Below are 19,689 nucleotides of genomic sequence, written 5' to 3'. Positions count from 1 at the left end.
AAGGATTATGTTACAGTGCTGCATCTACTGTGGTTATTTTCAGAAATTAGAAAAGTGTTTTGAGATGAGAAAATTAGTAACAGAACAACAAAATCTGACTTCTACAGAGGTGAAAAGCAAGTGTGTCTTGAAATATACTAATTGCAGGTGACATATAATGACATATTTTTGACTTTGGTATCACACTGCTGTGTGATTTAATCCCTTTTGCCATTTGCTTTAAACAAATGGCAGTGTTATTCAGGAGAGAGAAAAAAAGAAAACTTCCTCTCTGATTCATTTCCTCCAAGTATCTCAGAGCCATGGAAATCTTCCAGCAGAGCATGAAAATCAGTGTTTTGTGGTATGGAGAATTTGCTGTTGCCTATTGCAGAGTCAAAAGTAACAGCTCAATTGCTCTAATAAATCAAGGAGATTTTGAACTTGGAAGATGCTGGTGCTGATGTTCCTCAAATTCATATTGTTATATATTTCCATTTAATTTTATTCTCATTATAACTTACAGTGAGCACTGAATGGGCCCTGTGCTCACCTCTGTAGCCATCTGCACTTAAATTAGTAGGGAAATGTTAAACACAGAAAAATCAGTTTAGAATTGTTCTCAATGTGGCATCTACTCAATTAAAAAAGACAAAAAAATTAAAGTAGCACAAAATATGACACCTGTTCAGGAGGGTCCCTGACAAACGGGGAGTCATATCACCCTCCGTGGGTCATATCACCCTTTGCTTTTTAAAAATTTCCCTCTTTCCATCTTTCCAAGTGAAAGAAAATATCAGAAAGAATTCAGTCACTGTGAGACAGTGAAAAAAATGGCACTACTAAAAATATTATTAGACATACCAGAAAAAAATAGGTTGAAACATATCTTCACATGCAATTCTGCAAGTGGTAAGGGGCTGGCCTGTCACTGACTCCAAAGGATGCTGTTTTAAAATGTGTGCTGTATGGGACACAGTTACATTCCGGCTTAGAAAAATCAGGAGTTCTTTCAGCAACAACAATATAAAAATTACTTTACAATGATTACATATGCAGAACTGTGGTGACTTTTTTGGGGGTGTTGCTAATCATTGTTTACCAGGTTCCAAGTGATGAAAGTAATCTTATTTAACTAAGTTCTCATCATGGTATCCCATCAGCCACTTCCAGCACTGGCAGCAGCACTATGCTATCTGAATAAGGCTCCTTGCCAAAATCCAGTGTTGAGTTGGAAGCATAGACAAAGAGCCTGTACCACTTCAGATGGCTTTTTAACACTGGGGCGCAAAGCATATTTCACTTATTTTTTATCACACTTGCATCAGTTTTACATTGTATATATTCCTGACTGCAACAAATTCACCTTAACACAAATAGGATAAAAGAGCCGGGCCTATTGTTCTCAACCTCTCTGATGTAAACAAAGAGCAGATACTTTTATACAATGCCATTACACCACAACTTCGGTTAGCTAAGCCTTAGTGGTGGCTTAACCCCAGCCAGAAACCAAGACCCACACAGCCCCCTTTCTTACCAAAATGACTGGGGAAGGGTGAAAGCAGGACAACTCATGGGCTGAGAAAAAGACAGTGTAATAGGGAAAGCAAAGGCTGTGCACACAAGCAAAGCAAACCAGGGAATTAATTCAGTGCTTCCCATGCACTGGCGGGTGTTCGGCCATCTACAGGAGAGCCAGGCCCCATCATGCAAAATGGTTACTTGGGAAGACAAATGACATCACCACAAATGTCCCCCCCTTTCCTGTTTCTTGTCCCCACTTTATACTCTGAGCTTGGTGCCACATGGTCTGGAATATCCCTTTGGTCAGTTTGGGTCACCTGTCCTGGCTCTGTCTCCTCCCAGCCTGCCAAGCACCCCCAGTCCCTCCCAGTGTGGCTGCACCAAAAGCAGAAAAGGCCTTGGCTCTGGGCAAGCCCTGCTCAGCAATGACAAAAACATCTCTGTATTACCAACTCTGTGTTCTGCACAAATCCAAAACACAGCCCCATAGCAGCCACTGAGAAGAAAATTAACTCTACCCCAGATGAAACCAGCACAGACAAAAATGCACTGTTCTAAATGCCGTCTAAATTAACAATGGGAAATCAAAGCAAATGAATCTGATACACAGTTTTAAGATCAGGTTAAACAGAGTAATCGCCATTAGCATAATCTGCCTTAGGGAATAGGAAGGAAATTTCATATAAACTATATGTAGTTACAGGATACTACACAGTGTTTCTGGAATCTTTGCTTTTTCTGTTGCAAATTAAATATTCTACATCTCTAGAAACCACTTACTTTGATGAAAGCCACTATAAATAAATAATTTTTCCAAAATCAAGCAATCTCATTTGTTTATACTCAGCTATGTACAAATTTCTGTCCTTTAAAAAATATTTAAATTACATTAGTCAAATAGAGTCCTCTTTTTGCTCCTTGAGTTTGCATTTGGTTCCTTATGAAGATCACAGGTTTTCCTATGTTCCCCATAAAGATTTAAACTCTGTTTATCATTGTGTCACATGTATAGATCCTTCATACTAAATGTCTTAGGTAAAACCCACATTCAAGTTTCAGCAGTTTTCCAGATATATCACTTTTCAATTCTATTTCTGCAACTACAGTGTCTGAATTAATGAAGTTAAGGTAGCAGCAGCAAACAATCTATTCACGTCAAAGCTTAAAAGAATTAAACTTGCCCTGATTCCAGAAATCAAAGAGGTGAATTCATAGGTAAATCCTCAGGCATCACCTTGGCTAGTTAACTTGACATGTCAATTAAATGCAACACTAATTTATTCAATTCTCAGTCTAGTCTGACACAAAACCTATACTTCCCCTCCTTCCTAATTAGCCAAAGTACTTGCTTCTTTCATGCAGATAATTTCATAACCATTACTGTAAAGCATTAACACATTTTTCTTTCAATCACATTTTCCTCCTGTTGACTGACACACCTTTTCCAGTGAGGTTACTTATGCCAGTTTCAGTTCAGTGGGAACTTGCCTGAAGGTCTTTACTGAAGTTCCCTCCCATATAGAACAATGATACATAATCATGATGTTAGCTATGGGAAGACACCTATGTCTTACCTTAGGAAATACGAATGGAAAATTATGCACTACAGTAATGTAGCCGTTTCCATTTCTGTATATTTATGAAGCTTAATTGAATACCACTTAATATATGGTAGAATGCAGTGTGATTAACTCCTTGGAAACGAGTTTAGATGGTGCTTCTCTTTAAATAATTTAAGCGGGTTTTTTTGACTGAGCAGACTTCTTACAAAATGCCTAATAATTCTGTGAAAATTAATCAAACCCAAGAAATTTCTTTTGTGTGCACACAAAACTTTAACTATATATTAGCTCTGGCTATGTATGTATGTGGTGAATGGCTATATGCAGTAAACCATACTCAGTATTTGTTTCTTAGTTCTATGTTGACAAATTATTTAAGAATGTTTTTTTAAAGATGATTATGAGACTTTATACACAAAGCTAGGTGGAAAATGCATGGAAACACACAAAAATGCCATGAAACATTCATCCATGTGAAAATATTGATGATTTTAGCTAACTTTTAAGTTCTTTCCCTCACTGAATTTAAGATGGCTTTCTTTCAAAGTGATTGGAACTGACTATATCCTGCAGAGGTGTCAGAAAATGGAGGCAAAAGTTGGAGATTTTCTGAAACTCTGCTAAATTCTCTGGGGAAGAAAACATGTCCAAAATTACTCAAGAAAAAAAAATCCGTTTCCCAGTATGAAATCTTTGTATTGTTCGATTTGATTGACATTGCTTAGGAACAAGTGATTTGCATAATTTCCCCGTGCATGGTCCCTTGGGGAAATTCATCACTCTTCTCATTCCCCAGTCCCTCCCTGTACAGTGGTCCAGATGCAAGACAGAAGCAAGTCTGAATCATGCAGACTCATGCACTGCATGATCAGAGCATAAAATTCTTGTCACCTTCTCAGTAATAAATGCAACCATAGAATGTGATGTTACATCTCTCTGAGGGGAGGCTTCCAGCCCTGCCTGCTCCAGCAATGCAGTGGTAGGCTTCACAGCATCATCTGAACCATCAGAATGCTGCAAGGATTTGCTTCGCTCCTTTGCATAAGGTGTCTTGTGTCACCACCCAGGCAGTACCTGCACATTTTGCCAACACAACTTGGTCAGACACACTGGCCTCTTGGGCGGGCTCTGGAGCCAGAGCTTGTCCCCAAGAGTGATGGGACTGCCTTGGTGCCCTGCCACCTGGGCAAGATAACGATGCCTACACAGTATGCATTGTCAACAGCTGAACACAAAGCTGGTCCATTGTGTCTTGAGACAAAGACGCTCCACCAGCTTATCTCAGAATCAGTGCAATTTAACTGGTACAAGCCAGTTTAATTAAAAGAGATGCTCTCATGTGGGCTCAACAGAAAGCATCTGGTTAGTTTCTATCTGTATGTCTGCCAGCGCAAGCTAAGCCACTTTTGAGAGGTTTAAACCCACATATGTGTTCCTTTTCAAACTCACACTAACTAAAATGACAACCGCAGCCAAACTAGAACGAGTTTCACCAGGCTACTTATTTAGGCATTTTTAGAAATATTAATCTCTTATACTAATCAGCTTGGTTTGCTGATTGTTGTGATGTGACTAGCCTGCCCTACCTTTGGTTATAACATGCTGTTTTGGCAATCCACATACCAAAGACTAGTAAGGCTGTACTGGATGTCTGTTTAATTCATTACAAGGAGTACTAAAGAGCAAGTTCCTTAATCACCGATGTAAGACAATTTACCATTGTGCCTGTGTATGTTTTCAGTTCCTAATTCTGCTGCCCACTGGTCTTTGCTGTGACCTGCAAGCTGGTGTGACAACAGAAGTTATTCTGCACTGCCAACTGCACAAAAATGGGAGCTCAGGCACTGCTGCAGCATTGCCATGCCACGTCTCCTGAATTTCACAACTGTGGAGAAAACCCCACCAGATCATTTAATCCCTTACCCCAAAAGTGCACCGTTGGCCCCCAAGACTTTTAGCAGCTGTGTTTTTACATCCTGGTCTACAACTCACACTAATGAAAGAAGTTAGATCAAAACTAATATTGTGCAAAATGAGAAATAAACCCCAGATAGTTTAGAGTTTCTCATAAGTTTTTAAGACCTTCAAGGAATTTTCAGTGCATGCAGTGCTCAGATAGGCAGCCTCTTCCACCCATTTTGGTAGCCACCATCAGTAACTGCCATGCAGCCTACATATCTTTGGGGGTACTGGTAAAATGCAGGAATAAAGAACGGTAAGGCAGTAAGAGTTACTGATGTAACTTATTCAAACATTACATTATTCCTTAGAAGAGATACCACTGTCTGTCCACAGATCTTTCAAGATATTTTCATTCCTTAATGAAGTAAGAAAAGGTGTTCGAACACTGACTGTCATCCTAAGACAGGAAATCAAAAGCTATTTTAACCAGAAACCATCAAGTAATGCACATATGTTCTCAAAGAATCAATAAAATACACTTGACAAAGAGTGATTTCTGCTCACAAAAAAATAAGTCAAAAAGCGTTGAGAAAAGACTGAGAGAAAAACACATTCTGAGTACTACTATGCAGACACAAAAAGGAGTTTCATGGGGTTTTTCAGTAATTTTCTGTATTTTTGTTCTGCTGTTTTTCTCACCTATCATGAAAAATCTTGCAAAGAGACATGCAACTGTTTTATCAAAATCTCTTGCTTCTGCTATTACTAAGCTTTGTTCCTAGGACTATTCAGCCAGAGAGGGGGCAAACTGCCTGTACTACTTCTTAATTAAATAAAATATTAATTACCATTATTAAAGGAATCCTTGTTGCTTTTGCAGGAAAAAGACATCTGCTGGTAAGGACTAGTGGATTTCCACAGTGCACTAGTTAATGCTGGCTGACAAGAAGTGTCCATTTTGAGGTCCATCTGATTTTCACTAGTCCCTGCTACATCAGAATTTGAGATATTCATCCCATACACACCGTCCTCATAAACGAGAGAAGAATTTGATCTGTTGATTCTTCTGAGAGACACACACACTACAGCTTCATTGAAGTAGAATGCATTTTCACCATGTAAGCTGTCCAATTGATTATGTCCCATTATCTGCAGAAAGAGAAAAAAACCAATTGTTTGGGCTAGCAAGCATATATGGGTAAGTCATGTACACACTGTGTTCACAAAAGCCAGATGAAAAGGGGGAGGTCAGAGGCCAATCCTTTAACCCCTCAGGCGGGCACAATCTTAGATGCCAAATGGTTATGGTTGAGTTGCCAGCTGAAAAATTATGGAGGTGATGGCTTGAAGAAAGGCTCTACAGAATGCCTTGTGAAAACGAGAACCTGAGGGGAAAAAGAAGCTGTCTGGGTCAGTGAGCTTTCCATACGTGGAAAAGCCAGACAAAATGTTTTGATTTTCAGGTACTTTAGAGAACAGTTATGGAAATCAAGACCACAACCACGAAGCAGGTATTAGAGATGAGGACCTACCTGGCCGGTGAGCACCCAGACAGCTGAGTTCAGAGGCAGACTGCACCCTTCAACCTCAATAAAAACTTAATCATTTTTATTATTAAACACTTAAGCAGTTTTGGGGCTACTTTAAATTGCACCCCCAAATAATAAACATCTCCAAGGGTTTATACTGTCAGAGATGGTGCCACACACCAACCTCTTCCCCTAGGGGGCTGGTTGTTTCAAGGAACAGGACAGCAGGGCCTGATATGTGGGGTTAACAAGAGCCTGATGTTTGTTACTCCTGGAGGTGCACCTTTTCCTCCCTGGAGCTAGTGGTCCAGGAAAAAAAACAGCAACCAAAAACTTCATTAAGTTATATGTATATGCTTAAGCATTACAATAATTAAATATTTCTACAAGATGCAGAGACACAATGGGTCTTACAAACACAGTAGTAAAGCAGAATAAAACATAGATTCTCATATTTATAATTTCTGTCTTCTCAATTTAAGAAACACTTGCCTAACTTTGGGTTTTCTAGGTATCTAGCTTAAAATCACAGAATGGTTGAGGTTGGAAAGGACCTCTAGAAGTCATCTGATCTAACCCCCCTGCAGAAGCAGGGCCACATAGAGACAATTGCCAAGGACCACATCCAGGTGGCTTTTGAAATATCTCCAATGACAGAGACTCCACAACTTCCCTGGGCAACCTGTGCCAGGACTCCATCACCCCCACAAGACAAAATAGTTTTCTGATGTTCAAAACGAATCTTTGGTGTTTTTGTTTGTGCCCATTGCCTCTGGTTCTGTCACTGGGTGCCACTGAAAAGAACCTTGCTCCATCTCCTTTAGAACCTCCATTTAGGTGTTTTTATACACTAAAAGGAACCCCCATTAATAAGGAATCCCCATTAATAAGAACCATTTCTTCTCCAGGTTGAACAGTCTCAGCCTTCCTTACTGGAGAGTGCCTCTCAAACAGGCACTTCACCAGACACCCATCCTCCTGCCTCTGCCTCCTCTCCACCCCAAGCTCTGTGCTTTTCTTGTACTGGGGGAGCCAGACTCCAGGGGTGTCCAGAGCAGAGAGGAAGGATCCCCTCACTTGACCTACTAGCATTACTTTACTCAGAGCAGCCCTGGACACTATGTACCACCCTTTTAGAAGGGCCCGTTGTTTGCTTATATTCTACACTAGGACTCCAGTCCTTTTCACAGAATCATAGAATCATAAAGGCTGGAAAAGATCTCCAAGATCATTAAGTCCAACCTTTGACCCAACACACCACCATCACATCAACAAAATCATACCATTAACTACCATGTCCAGTCACTTTTTGAACACTTCCAGGGACGGTGACCCCACCACCTCCCTAGGCAGCCTGTTTCAATGCCAGCAAAGAAATTCTTCCCAATGTCCAAATCAAACCTTCCCTGTCATATCTCAAGGTCATTTCCCCTGGTTGTCTCACTCACTGCCTGGGAAAAGAGGCTGACTCCCATCTTGCTACAACCTCCTTTCAGGTAGCTGTAGAGAGTCAAGCTGATTTCCAGCAGGTGACCACCAGCATCTACCCATGCATGGGGTTGTTCCTTCTCAAGGGCAGGACTTCGCACTTTCCTCGCTTAAACTTCATGACATTCAAAGAAAACGCTAGGATATGCCTGAATCTCAGCTTCCCACATGCTCACTCGTTACTTTAAGAACCAACAAAACCCAGAGATCCTGGCCTATTCGTCAAGGCAGGTTTCTAGGAATGCAGTCAGGGGTATAGTTACAATGGGGAAGCACAAACCTCATAGTCCCCTGTGTGTGAAAAGAGGTCGTTTTGCTGACCATGCTTCCAGTGCCACACGAGTTTCTTCTGCATTTTCACATTGTCTCTTTCCCTCTCCACCATTTTCTGGCCCTCCCGGAGCCTCTCCAGACTCTGCTGGTACTCGTGCAGCTGCAGCGCCAGGCTCTGCTGGCTCTGCTCCAGCAGCTCTTCCTGGGCCCGGCACTCCCGCTCCCGCTGCTCCAGCCAGCTCGCCCTCGCCTCCTGCTCCCGCTGCCGCTGGTCGCATTCTCGCAGCCACCGCTGCTGCTCTTGCTGGAACTGCTGCCTCGTTTTGTCTATGTTGGCCAGTTCCACCCTTTGTTTTTCCACATTCTGATATTTCTCTTGTTCCAAAATGAGGTTCAGCCGAGAACCATGGCTCCGACTGGTCTTCTCATTCTCTTGCAGTAGTAACCTATGGAGCTCTTTGTGGCTCTCCTGGATAGCCAGTGCTGCCTAGACACCACAACAAAATCAGACATAAATGTTTAAATATCAGCATTAATACATTTATGTGTTTTTACATAGAATCATTATATTAAAATGCTGGAACTTTTTTGGGAGGTTATTCCTCAAGGAAATAGATAAAATTGTGCGATAATGCCTTTACATAGGGGTATTTCTAAAATAAAACTCAACTTTTTTGAGCACTTTTTTAAAAGTTTCTGGTTTACACTTAGTATTATAATACATGTTTATGTTACAGCTGTGCATATGCACTTCAATTACAGCTGGGGTCCTGTTCTGTCAGAGGATGTAAAGACACACAGGAAAAATGATATTTCATGGTTGAAGAGTGCAATAAGGCATTGGGAATGCTATATTCACCCAAGTATTCCTAACACAGCTGTGACTTCTACACATAAAACTGTACTGTTTCCAAGTGAGTTCACTGTGTCTTTAAGGCTCTCCTTGCTAACCTGCAACACTGCAGTCCAACTAACGCCAGTCCTACCGGCACCTACCGACACAGCCATGTCACCAGGACTGTACCACTACACACACCTGACCGAGGTGTCAGTGCAAGCATAAACCTGCAGGATGGTAATGGTTTCAGGTTTGATGTTCCTATTTTACAGTCGGGAGTTCTATATTCCATTCGTCACAAGGATGTTTTGACACTGTTTGCAATAAAGGTTGTGACATCCTCCAGTAACGCAAAAACAAATAGCTGGGATTAAGAAGAAAGAAAAGCAAGAAAACCCTAGATCTGCTGAGGTACTTATTGCACTATGTTTAAAAACTGACATGGGAATCTATTTCAGGAGACATTCCCAGAGAACTCACATAGCGCCACTGCCACATGCTGTTCACCCCAGAAAGTTTTTTACTTCATGCAATGTAACATCTGCACTTTTCTTCACTCTTCCTCCAGTATTGGGCCAGTTCCAGTGATTTGTAAACAAGACAAGATCCTATGCTTGTTTCTCAGCACCTGACTGTTCATTCATGGTCTGAGCAGTTAAGGCATTATCCTAACCTTACTTTATTGTCCCTATTTGTTTTTCAATTACTCAAAATTTTTTGCGTGAATTACAGGATTTTCATTTTGCTTTTGTATTGTTTCAATACACTTAACTTCTAAGCACAAGGTTTCCAGGATTATTATGAAATATGCTAAGGGCAATAGGGTCTAAAAATTAGGTATACTTAGGTGAAACATTTAAAAATAGAATTATAAAAGTGCAGCTAAATAAGAAGAAGTAAGTTAAGATATTCAAGCTTAGCATAAACGAGATAAATACTTCATACTAAGGCCCTACAGTAAGTGAAGTAAGTAATAAAGTAAGTAAGGCCCAAAGTAAGTGAGATTTAAGCACCTAAAATGGGTTGAGTTTGCTACCTGAGCTACCTGGCCAAATTACTGCTGATTACTAGCCAGGAGAACAGTCTAATCAAAATACAATTTTTTTTTCAATTCTTTGAACTATAATTTCAGAAATCTGTATGTGGAATGACATCAGCTCAAGTGGAGCCATCATTTTATTTTCCTGCTAGGTTTTTGGACTGTAGAGACATCCTCTTTTGGGAGGAGGGACTGATCTCCAAGCAGGTTAGTATTATTCAGGTCTTAAAAGAAACCTACCATTGATGTAGAATAAAACTGTATCCTGTGACAACTTATGCAACAGTCAAAAGAGATCAGGATCAATTAACATAATGTCTAAAAGTAGGACAACATGAAAACAATTCTTTAAAAGTAAATTATTAGGACAAACTAATTACTCTCTGAAGTTAGTAGTGGAGTAGTCACCTGCATGCTGTATAAGAGACGGGTTAAGTTCTGGATTGCTTGTACAATCTAGAAAATAAAAGAGAAGGATTTTCAAAGGTTTGACCACTGTTAACTAAATAATTACTACATTCTGTCTGAAGTTTAAATTAACTTACCTCTGTCCCTGTAGATTCTGAAAAATTCATATTTGCTCCCTAAAATAAACACATGTAGGTTTAAAAAGTTGTTTTAAATTTTAAAGTTGTATCATCAAATTAATTTTTTTTTAAACTAGTGGGGACATGTGGCTAGGAAATGTGTACTGAGTCAACCCTTTATGTGGGTATATTAAAAAAGGCAAAAACAACAATCTGTGAAGACTAATAATACATCAATAATGGAGTTTCCATGGAAATTACTAGAGATTCTGAACACAACTGTACAAATTAAACTATTTCATCTACAATTTTAATCCCTTATGAGTAATGCTACACAGAAAAGACATTTCAATTCATTCTTTGTTTACTTGAGAGTTTTTATATATCTGTTGTATACAGATTTCTGTATATACAGCCCAGTAGGTTAAGATTAATTACAGTAGGACAAAACAGCATAAGAATCTTCAAAATTAGAGATAATAATGTACTAAGAAACTAGCATGAAGGCATGTTATTGGATCACAAAAAATGCCTTAGGTACCCTGTGAGATGCTATGCCCAGTACATGCTACAAAAGGCACCAGCATGGTCACTACTGTCCTCTGCTGCAGCAAGGCACATCTGCTTCACACTTTCCATCCTGCTCCCTTTTCCTAAGAAGTTCTCAAAATTTATGGGGTGAAGCTACCCATAATCCCTTCAGCATGAAGAACAGCTCCTTTGAGAAAGATAAGATGAAATGGTGAGAACTGTTTCAAATACAATCCCTTCTGAGACTACACTGACAAGACTTCCTGTATGATTTTTCCTTTTTTTTTTTTTTTTTTTCAAAGAAGCTGACGAGAGTTTGGGGAATATTTTTTTTCTCTCTGATTCTCTTAAGTTCTCTACTGAGTCTCATTTTCCGCCACAGAGAGCAAAGCATCTGCTACATTAGATGCAATAACTGAAAATGAAAATGAGAAAGACCAGCCCCCTAAACACAATCCAGCACAGACACCCTTGAGGCAAAGGGAGTACCAGCTGCATCATTTCCTCCACTACTCTTTCTCTCATTATATCTCTTCAGTATTTCCTTCCACTCCCCCTCCACATCTTAACCTCCTCCTTCTCACTGTATCCCCAAGCCATAGAAAAGCTCAGCTCTCCTGTGAAAGCTGAGTATTTTGTGTGGATGTCTTTGTGCAGCACAACAATGGACTCAAGATAGCTCTGCTCCTCCTTAGCTGTAGGGTGTGCAGTGGGTAAGGAGGCAGCACAGGGCCAGGAGGGAGAGAAAGGAGATAATGCTGGAAGGGTGAGGAAGAGTGAACAAGGGAGAGCCTGTGCACTGAACAAGAGCAGGGTTTCCCTCAGGTTTTTAAGCTCTTTTTAACTGAAAATGGATGCGCACAGGGGGAAGGTTTGTCTGGTATTGGCTTGACCAAGGAGTTGCAAGTGGCCAGTCCCAGTGCCCATGGTCCCCTCACTGCAGCACCACTTGAGTGCTAGGACATGAGGCTGAGGAAGGCTTAGCTGAGCTGGCACATCCCTGCAAGTCCAGCTAGGAGTGAAGCAGTAATTTCAGGTGTTTGAATGTGCTGAAGGCCATCTCTCTGCCTCTCCTCCTGATCACCTTGGTTCAGAGAGATGAGGATGGTCAGATTCCAGGGCAGGCTGCGCTGTGCTTTGAACAATGCCTGGGCAGATACACTTAAAAGGCAGGAGCAGGGGAGACAAGACGGGGATCACTTCTCACAGCTGCCCACTGGGGAGCCCTCACGTTGCAAGGACAATGCTCTTCCTTCCAGTATCTAGTCAGCATCTAACCTCCAAGCTGGGAGCTCTTGGCCCCCTGTCCAGCTCCTGTTTTTCCAAGCTAGTTGGTCTGAGTTCAGAGCCGTCACCCCACAACCCTGGGACGGCACATCCACCTCTCCGGAAAGCCCTTGCCTTGCTTGTTTTCTTTGCTCATTCTGCCACCTCCTGGTAACTCTGATTCTGACATGATATCAGAAGATGTGATACATGCCTTCCCAAAAAATAGGCCATAAATAACAGGATGATGACTTAGAGTGGAAGGGTTGAAGGCAGGTCCCTCCAGCTTTATGAATAGGCATAACTTCAAAGTTAGAGGAGCTTGCTGAAGGCCTTCTCCAGTCAAATCCAGGAAACCTCCAATGGTAGAGACCCCCACAACCTCTTTGGACAAGCATTGCTCCTTGATCATCCTTGCACTGATTTTTTTTTCCTTATATACACTCATAATTTCCCTTGCTGCAACTTGTAATTTCCCTAATGCAAAATGTAATCCTTTTGCTGCACACTTCTGAAAAAGAAAAAAGCCCATCTCTACCTTTTTTGTAATCCTTTTGCTGCACACTTCTGAAAAAGAAAAAAGCCCATCTCTACCTTTTCTATAACCCCAATGGCAAAGTTTTCATGTAGAGATTCTGCAATTTTTAGCCGGCTATATCTGAGCCCCTCCACCCTCTCTAGGTTCTATTCCTCTTCACCTGCTCCCTCACTTTGTTTTCAAATAATTTTTTCCACTCACATTCTTCATCTTGCTCCCTTCTATCAGCACTCTGATAAGTAAGATGATCTAGTGCTAAGCATATATATTTGCTTAGCACTAGAGAGATTAGTGTATTAGCAAGAGTATTCTCAATATAGAAAACAAACAAACACAAGGTTTTGGGCACACAAGCCCTCTTTCAGACCTGATGCAAATACAGTATGTTAGTGCTAAACTTTTCAGCAAAGTTTTCTTTCCATTTCAAAGTCTGTATCTTACATTTTTGTTTCTCCCCTTTATTCCTTTTGCGATTCTTATTCTCCACCTAAGAATTACGTTGTTACAGTTCACTTTATTTTCACACAGTAATTCATGTTGCTTACTCCAACACTCCACTGCTACATAAAATTTGTCATTCCTAGTCTTGCCCAGAACTGATTTTTGATTCTGCTTTTCTCCCCAGATTTGCTTATTAGCTATAGGACTTTGAAAAATGGGCACTTTCTCTTCTATTCTCTAATTGCTCTATTCTGTTTTGATTCAAATTCTGAAGCAAGATGGTGTAAAAACATTGATCCTATCTGGTGCTTGTTCTGAGGACAAAGTTTTTCCAATGCACAAGTGTTCCTTGCATTAGCTGAGGACTCTGTCACTGTAGGAGACTTTCATCATCCTGTGAACAGGAACAGCCCATACAAGTGGTTTGAAAACACTGCCTGCTATTACAACTCACTGATCTTAAGCCTTGCAGAAAAATCGTTCTGTGCTTGGATTGTTTATGGCTGCTTTTTAAGATTTTATTATCAATTGCTGTGACCTCTATTACACTGAATTACCTGGATCTGAGTGAAAATCCCCATAAAAATTTGAATAGCATGTACATGCACAGTGCCCAGACTGCTGTGTGCAATGCAGGAAGAAAAACTGTTTGCAATACCTTATCCTTAAGATCACCTGCCATTTCCTTTTCAACACTGAGATCAATTTCTGGTGATTCTTCAGTTTCTTTTCTTTCTGCATCTAACAAATAAAGCCCCAAGAAAATTCATAAGAAAGGTATCAAAGCATATATTGACTAGAAAAACAAGAGCATGCTTTTCTACAGCTACTCAGGACTATGAGAAAGTGATTTTTATAGTTTGTAGTTACATAATGGATCCTAGGCTGGGGAAAAACTAATTTGCAAGCCATGATGGCACACATGGCTCAACTCAGTTTTCCTACCATACAAATTAGCACTGTTTCATTTATGAAAGGTTGGAGATAAGTGTAACCATAACACTAAAAATGCTCTGTAGCAATGTTTTTTACACAACTTTAGTCACAAATTTGTTGTGAGAAATTAATGCCACCCTTTGCAGCTGAAATTATTGGAATATTAATCCCAGTTTTCAACCCTCCTGACAATACGAGAAATGGCCTATATTGCAACATAGACTTGGTGCAGAGCTTAACAACAATGACAAGAAAGTGTACTTTCAACAAAGCAATGTAACAATTTACACTACCTGAGCATTTGCCCAAAGACAACTTCTATTACATTATTTTCTATTGATTCTGTCCTAAACCATGGAGGCTTCCCAAAAAACCAGTCTGGTATCAATTATTTTAGCAATCTAAAGATGTAAAAGCATCCAAGTTTACTCACCACCCAGAACAGATTCCAATATTTCATTGGTAGCAAATCTATGCTTGATACTTAATTCCTCAGTACTTTCCTCTGGTGATATGTCTGTTTCACTCACTTGTGAGGTTGTTACAGCAGTGTGGAGACTTTCAACTAAAGAGGAAAACATGCAGAATTACACACATCCCTTAAATAGCTCCTTAGTTGCATGAATGCTCTCAATGACATAGAAATGTTTGAACATGGAATAATTTAGCTTGTAAGGGACTTTCAGAGGTCACCTAGTCCTGCACTTCACTGAAACCTGGTCAGTCTAAATTGTGTTGCTCAGAGTGTTGCACAACAAGCGTTTAATGCCTCCAAAGATGGAAACTTCAAAGTCTCTCTGAGCAATCTGTTCCAATTTTTTAACACTCTCATAGCATTTCATTTTTAATTTTAGTTAATTGGAATTACCTGTGTTTCATCACAGGACTACTGTCTCTTGTCCATGTGTTCTTTTATTGTCATGTGCCTCTGCAAAAATCCAGCTTCTCTATATCCTCCCATTAAGCTGCTGTGGACAGAAATGAGATCCCACCAAGCCAGCCACCTCAGCTTGTCTTCAGACATCATGCCCTCCCACCCTCTAGTCATTCTGGTGCTTTTCACTGGATTTGTTCTACTTTGTCAATGTCTCCCTTGGCCAGGGAAAGTGCAGCATTTGTCATGACAGCCCAGACAGGACTCGCCAGGGTTAAGTAGAGGAAGAATCACCTCCCTCAACTTGCGGGCAACTCTCCTCCTACTGAAGCAGGCCAGGAAGCAGTTGGGCATCTTTGGCACAAGGGCAACTGCTGCCTCATGGTCAACCTGCTGTCGAGTAGCACTCCCAGGTCCACTTCTACAAAGGTATTTTTCAGCTCATCAGTGTCCAGTCTGTACCAACATGCAGGATTACATCACTGGAGATGCAGGACTTTGCATTTTTCTTTGTCAAATGTCTAAGTGTACCTCTTACCATTTTCCCCATCTGTAGGGGTCTCTCCAGCTCACTGAATGCTCCACCTCTTGCCATAACAGTCATGGGCTTGCTAAGAGTGTACTCAATCCTGAGGTTAACTGCATTACTAAAAGTGTTGAACACTACTGGTGTCAGGATACACCCCCTAAAAGAATCCCGTAATAACATGACACCAACTGGATGTCATATGTCATACAACTGACCCCTTCAGCCCAGCAGTCCAGCCTGTCTTCCACCCAGTTAAGCAGTTTACATCAATTCAGATGTAAGCACACTACAGACAGTGCAAACAGTGTGGAAGGTCTGAGAAACGTCAAGGTAACCAACATGCACCCTTTTCTCACCTTAAAAACTGTCAGGTTAGTTAGACACAGCTTGCCCTAATTAATCCATGACAGTTGTTCCAAATCATCTTCCTGTCTTTCAGGTTCTTGGAAATGCCTTCCAGGAGAATTATCTCAGAGATGCTGGTGAGACTGACTGTTTTTTAGCTCTCTATATATTTCTTCTTGGAATGTGAGGCTTGCTTTCTTCAAGTCATCAGGAACCTCTCCTGATCACTGTGACTTTCAAAGTCGACAGAAGACAGCCTCACAGTGACATTGGCCAGCTTGCTGTGCAGCCTTGGATTTATCCAATCTCATCTCATGGATTTGTGTATACCTAATTTGCTTAAGTACTGTGTAATTCTGTCTTTGTCTACTGTAAGCAATGCTTTATTCCCATAGAGCCTGCTATTAGCTCAGGAATTTAGTATTTCCATCCTGGAAAATGATCCCCACAACTTGTCTATAATGTAAACAACTGTAAGATCACAGAAAGTGTTGTAGAGTCCCGAAATCCAAGACATCATCAACATCAACAACAGCGTGAGAGAAAGCGAAAAGTACAGAAGTGGGTAGAATAAGGTGTGTAATAAGTATAGGCTTCCATTTCAAGTATTTTCTGTTTCATCACTGACTTACTTACTACCCTACACAAACATTTAATCAATTTTATCAATAAAATGCTCTTTGACTTTATAATGATGATGAAGACCAAGTTCCACTGATTTATAGGTTGAAATGTTGCTAGTAGCACACAGTTCCCAATTTAGGTGATGCTAAAATCAGGACTCTGTTTACCAGTGCTCCTTTCCACTAAGTTTAGGAGAAGTTTAGTTGAAGATCCAGCTAGGGAAGGTATCTACAAATACCATTCCCTTCCTTCCTTTGTAGGACAGCACTATAGATGGTGCGGCCATCTACCAATATCCTGTGAGATAGCAGGCAGAAATGAGGGCTCCTACAGCAATTGTGGCAGGTGTTTCTTGGTAGAAATTTGATTTGCTCTGTAGGTGAACATACAAGATTCTGAAGTGACATCAAAATCAGCCAAGGTAGGTGAAAGTTGGGGACCAGGTGCAATATCATACAGCATCCAAGCTTCTCCCCTGCTGTGCTTCACAGAGCTGTATTGTGAGGACAGCTAAGAACCTAACACCACGCCCCTGCCTGCATATTTGATGATATGCCCTAAACATATCCGCTATTTTAAAATCTGGCAGGTACCATCTCCTGTATCTGACAACAATAAATGCAGCAGATTTTTTTCTATGCCCTTTGGCAATTTTTGACACTGCCACTTCTTGAGACTTGGCAGAATTGCAACACAAGGCCACATGTCTGCACTTGGTTACCTTAAAATATCTGCCCACATGAAGAGCCACCAATCCATTCTTCCAGTGCAAACTCACCTTCTCTGAGTGCTGCTGCCAGCAGTGAAGCAGCCTGTGGAGTTTCTCCGGAATCAGGTTTGATAAGTAGGTGAGGTTCTACATGGACATCATCAAACCCACACATATCTCCCAGTTCTGCATAGATACGCAACTTTTCTTCTAAATAACTGCAGATTTGCTGGTCCTGGTTACTCAGTGATTCTGTCAACCAAAAATTGAACAGTGCAAAAATTGAAAACTGTGGTCATTATTTATGCTGCAGGGAAAGCACGCTCCCCATTCACCTTTCTAATCTTTATGCCATGTAGGAAGTGCTAATTCAAGTTAAGCTTCATTTAAGTGGCCAGGACCCAAACTCATCCAAGTTCATCCCACAGTCTGTCCAAATGAAAACTAACATATACCCTTGCAGAGTCTAGGCCAAAGCCCTACCCCAATGAGGTGCCTTTGGCTGCCCTTTCTGGCCCTTATTACTGCTCTTGTCTCACAGCAACCTGCTAGTTCTACCTCCTGGAAAAGCACTTGGCTCATGTGTGCTAATAACTCAGGGCCTCAACCTCAGAGAGCACCTACTTTCAGCAGAGGATGTGGCTCTCAATAGGACAGACATTGCTGCAATTTCTCTCCTCATTGCAGTATAAAGATGTAGGGGCATCAAGGAACCAGAATTTATCCTTATTAGCTATATTTGCAGATAAAAATATTAGCAGCAAAGGACAAAGTGCCATAAACAAGCACAAAGCCACACAATTTCGAAGATTCAAGGTATTTTCACAAACCCAGAACTACTTGGTCCTGATGCTAATCTGTGAAATTCAGTGTTTGTTTTGAAAACATCAATTTTTACTTTTATTTTTTAGTTACAGAAATGTAGCAAAAACACTAAAGTGTTTGAAAAAACATTCTCTTTTACTACACTTACGTTATACCATCAGACCACCTCATCTGTCTCTGCTCTGATTCTGCCTGTTGAGCCATTTTGAACACATCAGCCAGTATAGGTGCATGACTAATTCATCCTGAATGCTGAGGATGCTGGAGCTCTCAGAGCAACAGGAAAGGGTACCACACCTTGATATTTCTGAATTCTGTATGCCTTGGCCTCAGCAATACGTCTGTCCTCATCTGATTCACTCATTTTTACTTCTTCTTCTTCCTCTGGACAACTTCAAAGATAAAAGACAAAGGTGGATAAAGCAAGATCTGCACATTATATATTCATCTTCAATACAATATTCTGTTCACAATAAACAGAACACAACACCAGCACCTTTTGCAATAATCCAGAAGCATGCCATTTGTCTGCCTCTTTAAGAAGCATCAAGTGGACATCAAGCAGACTGAAGGACTCCTTATTACTCTGGTACGGCTGCACTGAGCAGAGAGAGTGGCTGGTGCACACCCACAGGTCTGCTGTCCCAAGCAGAACCTTGGGCCCATCAGAAGCAATGTTTTCCCCACCATTCTTAATGACCTGATGCCAAGATAACAGGCATGAATTGTGATTTCCTCAAAATGGTTGTATGGACACCTGCAGGACCCTGGAAGGCAGACAGTGCCAAAGGCAAAGGTGGGGGAAGGCTGGTAAAATGGATGTCTAATGAGGAACAGAAAGGGTCTGTTGATTCAGTGGGAAACCAGGAGGAATATGGAAGTATTGCAGGGGTGATTGGGTGATTAAGAGGTTTTAGCACCTTGAGCTCAAAGGAAAACCCAAATTCACAGATAGACCCAGTACAATGGAGAACAAAGAACATCCTGCCATGAATATCCAACCAACCTCCCATCTGCTTTGGACTACCAGCATGGAAACCAAACCCCTTTTTCCCTACCTTTCCACTGCCTCTTGAATATGCCTCATCCAGTTGTTACGTTCTTCTTTGGAGCTGGTATGAACCTCATACATCTCAGGCCCCACAGATGAAGCACTGATGAGAAACATCCCCCTTTCTTCATTGGCTACCTCTCTTACAATGAGCTTCTGAAGGGAGATAACTGAGGGCTTCTGGTCCTGCAGGAAACAGTCAAAGCACACACATAATAAATTACTTTCTTATAAAACACCACACTCTAGGAAAAACATGAGTTTTCACTAGTTCTGGTATAGTCAGACTACTGAAAGTTTTGAGTAATCAGACATTCTTTTAAACTATTCTTGAAAATATGTTACACTGTCAACAAACA

General features: G+C 40.9%; 1 protein-coding gene across 1 annotated transcript in view; it reads right to left on the bottom strand.

Annotated features, from left to right (window-relative positions):
• The window catches only part of ARHGEF28 (Rho guanine nucleotide exchange factor 28), a 101,259-nt gene that overhangs the window by 11,691 nt on the left and 69,879 nt on the right, over nucleotides 1-19,689 (bottom strand). Inside the window, exons 26-34 of the mRNA XM_059492108.1 lie at nucleotides 19,338-19,516; nucleotides 18,577-18,671; nucleotides 17,524-17,706; nucleotides 14,807-14,938; nucleotides 14,096-14,178; nucleotides 10,680-10,718; nucleotides 10,543-10,590; nucleotides 8,265-8,744; nucleotides 5,816-6,116 (exon numbers count right to left, since the gene is read on the bottom strand). Coding sequence (XP_059348091.1) covers nucleotides 5,816-6,116; nucleotides 8,265-8,744; nucleotides 10,543-10,590; nucleotides 10,680-10,718; nucleotides 14,096-14,178; nucleotides 14,807-14,938; nucleotides 17,524-17,706; nucleotides 18,577-18,671; nucleotides 19,338-19,516 — 1,540 coding nt within the window. The remainder of the gene's footprint in view (nucleotides 1-5,815; nucleotides 6,117-8,264; nucleotides 8,745-10,542; nucleotides 10,591-10,679; nucleotides 10,719-14,095; nucleotides 14,179-14,806; nucleotides 14,939-17,523; nucleotides 17,707-18,576; nucleotides 18,672-19,337; nucleotides 19,517-19,689) is intronic.

The sequence above is a fragment of the Ammospiza nelsoni genome, chromosome Z, assembly GCF_027579445.1.
Source record: "Ammospiza nelsoni isolate bAmmNel1 chromosome Z, bAmmNel1.pri, whole genome shotgun sequence".
NCBI lineage: Eukaryota > Metazoa > Chordata > Aves > Passeriformes > Passerellidae > Ammospiza > Ammospiza nelsoni.
Note: the sequence above shows the minus strand (reverse complement) of the source record. Positions and strands in the feature narration are given on the sequence as shown.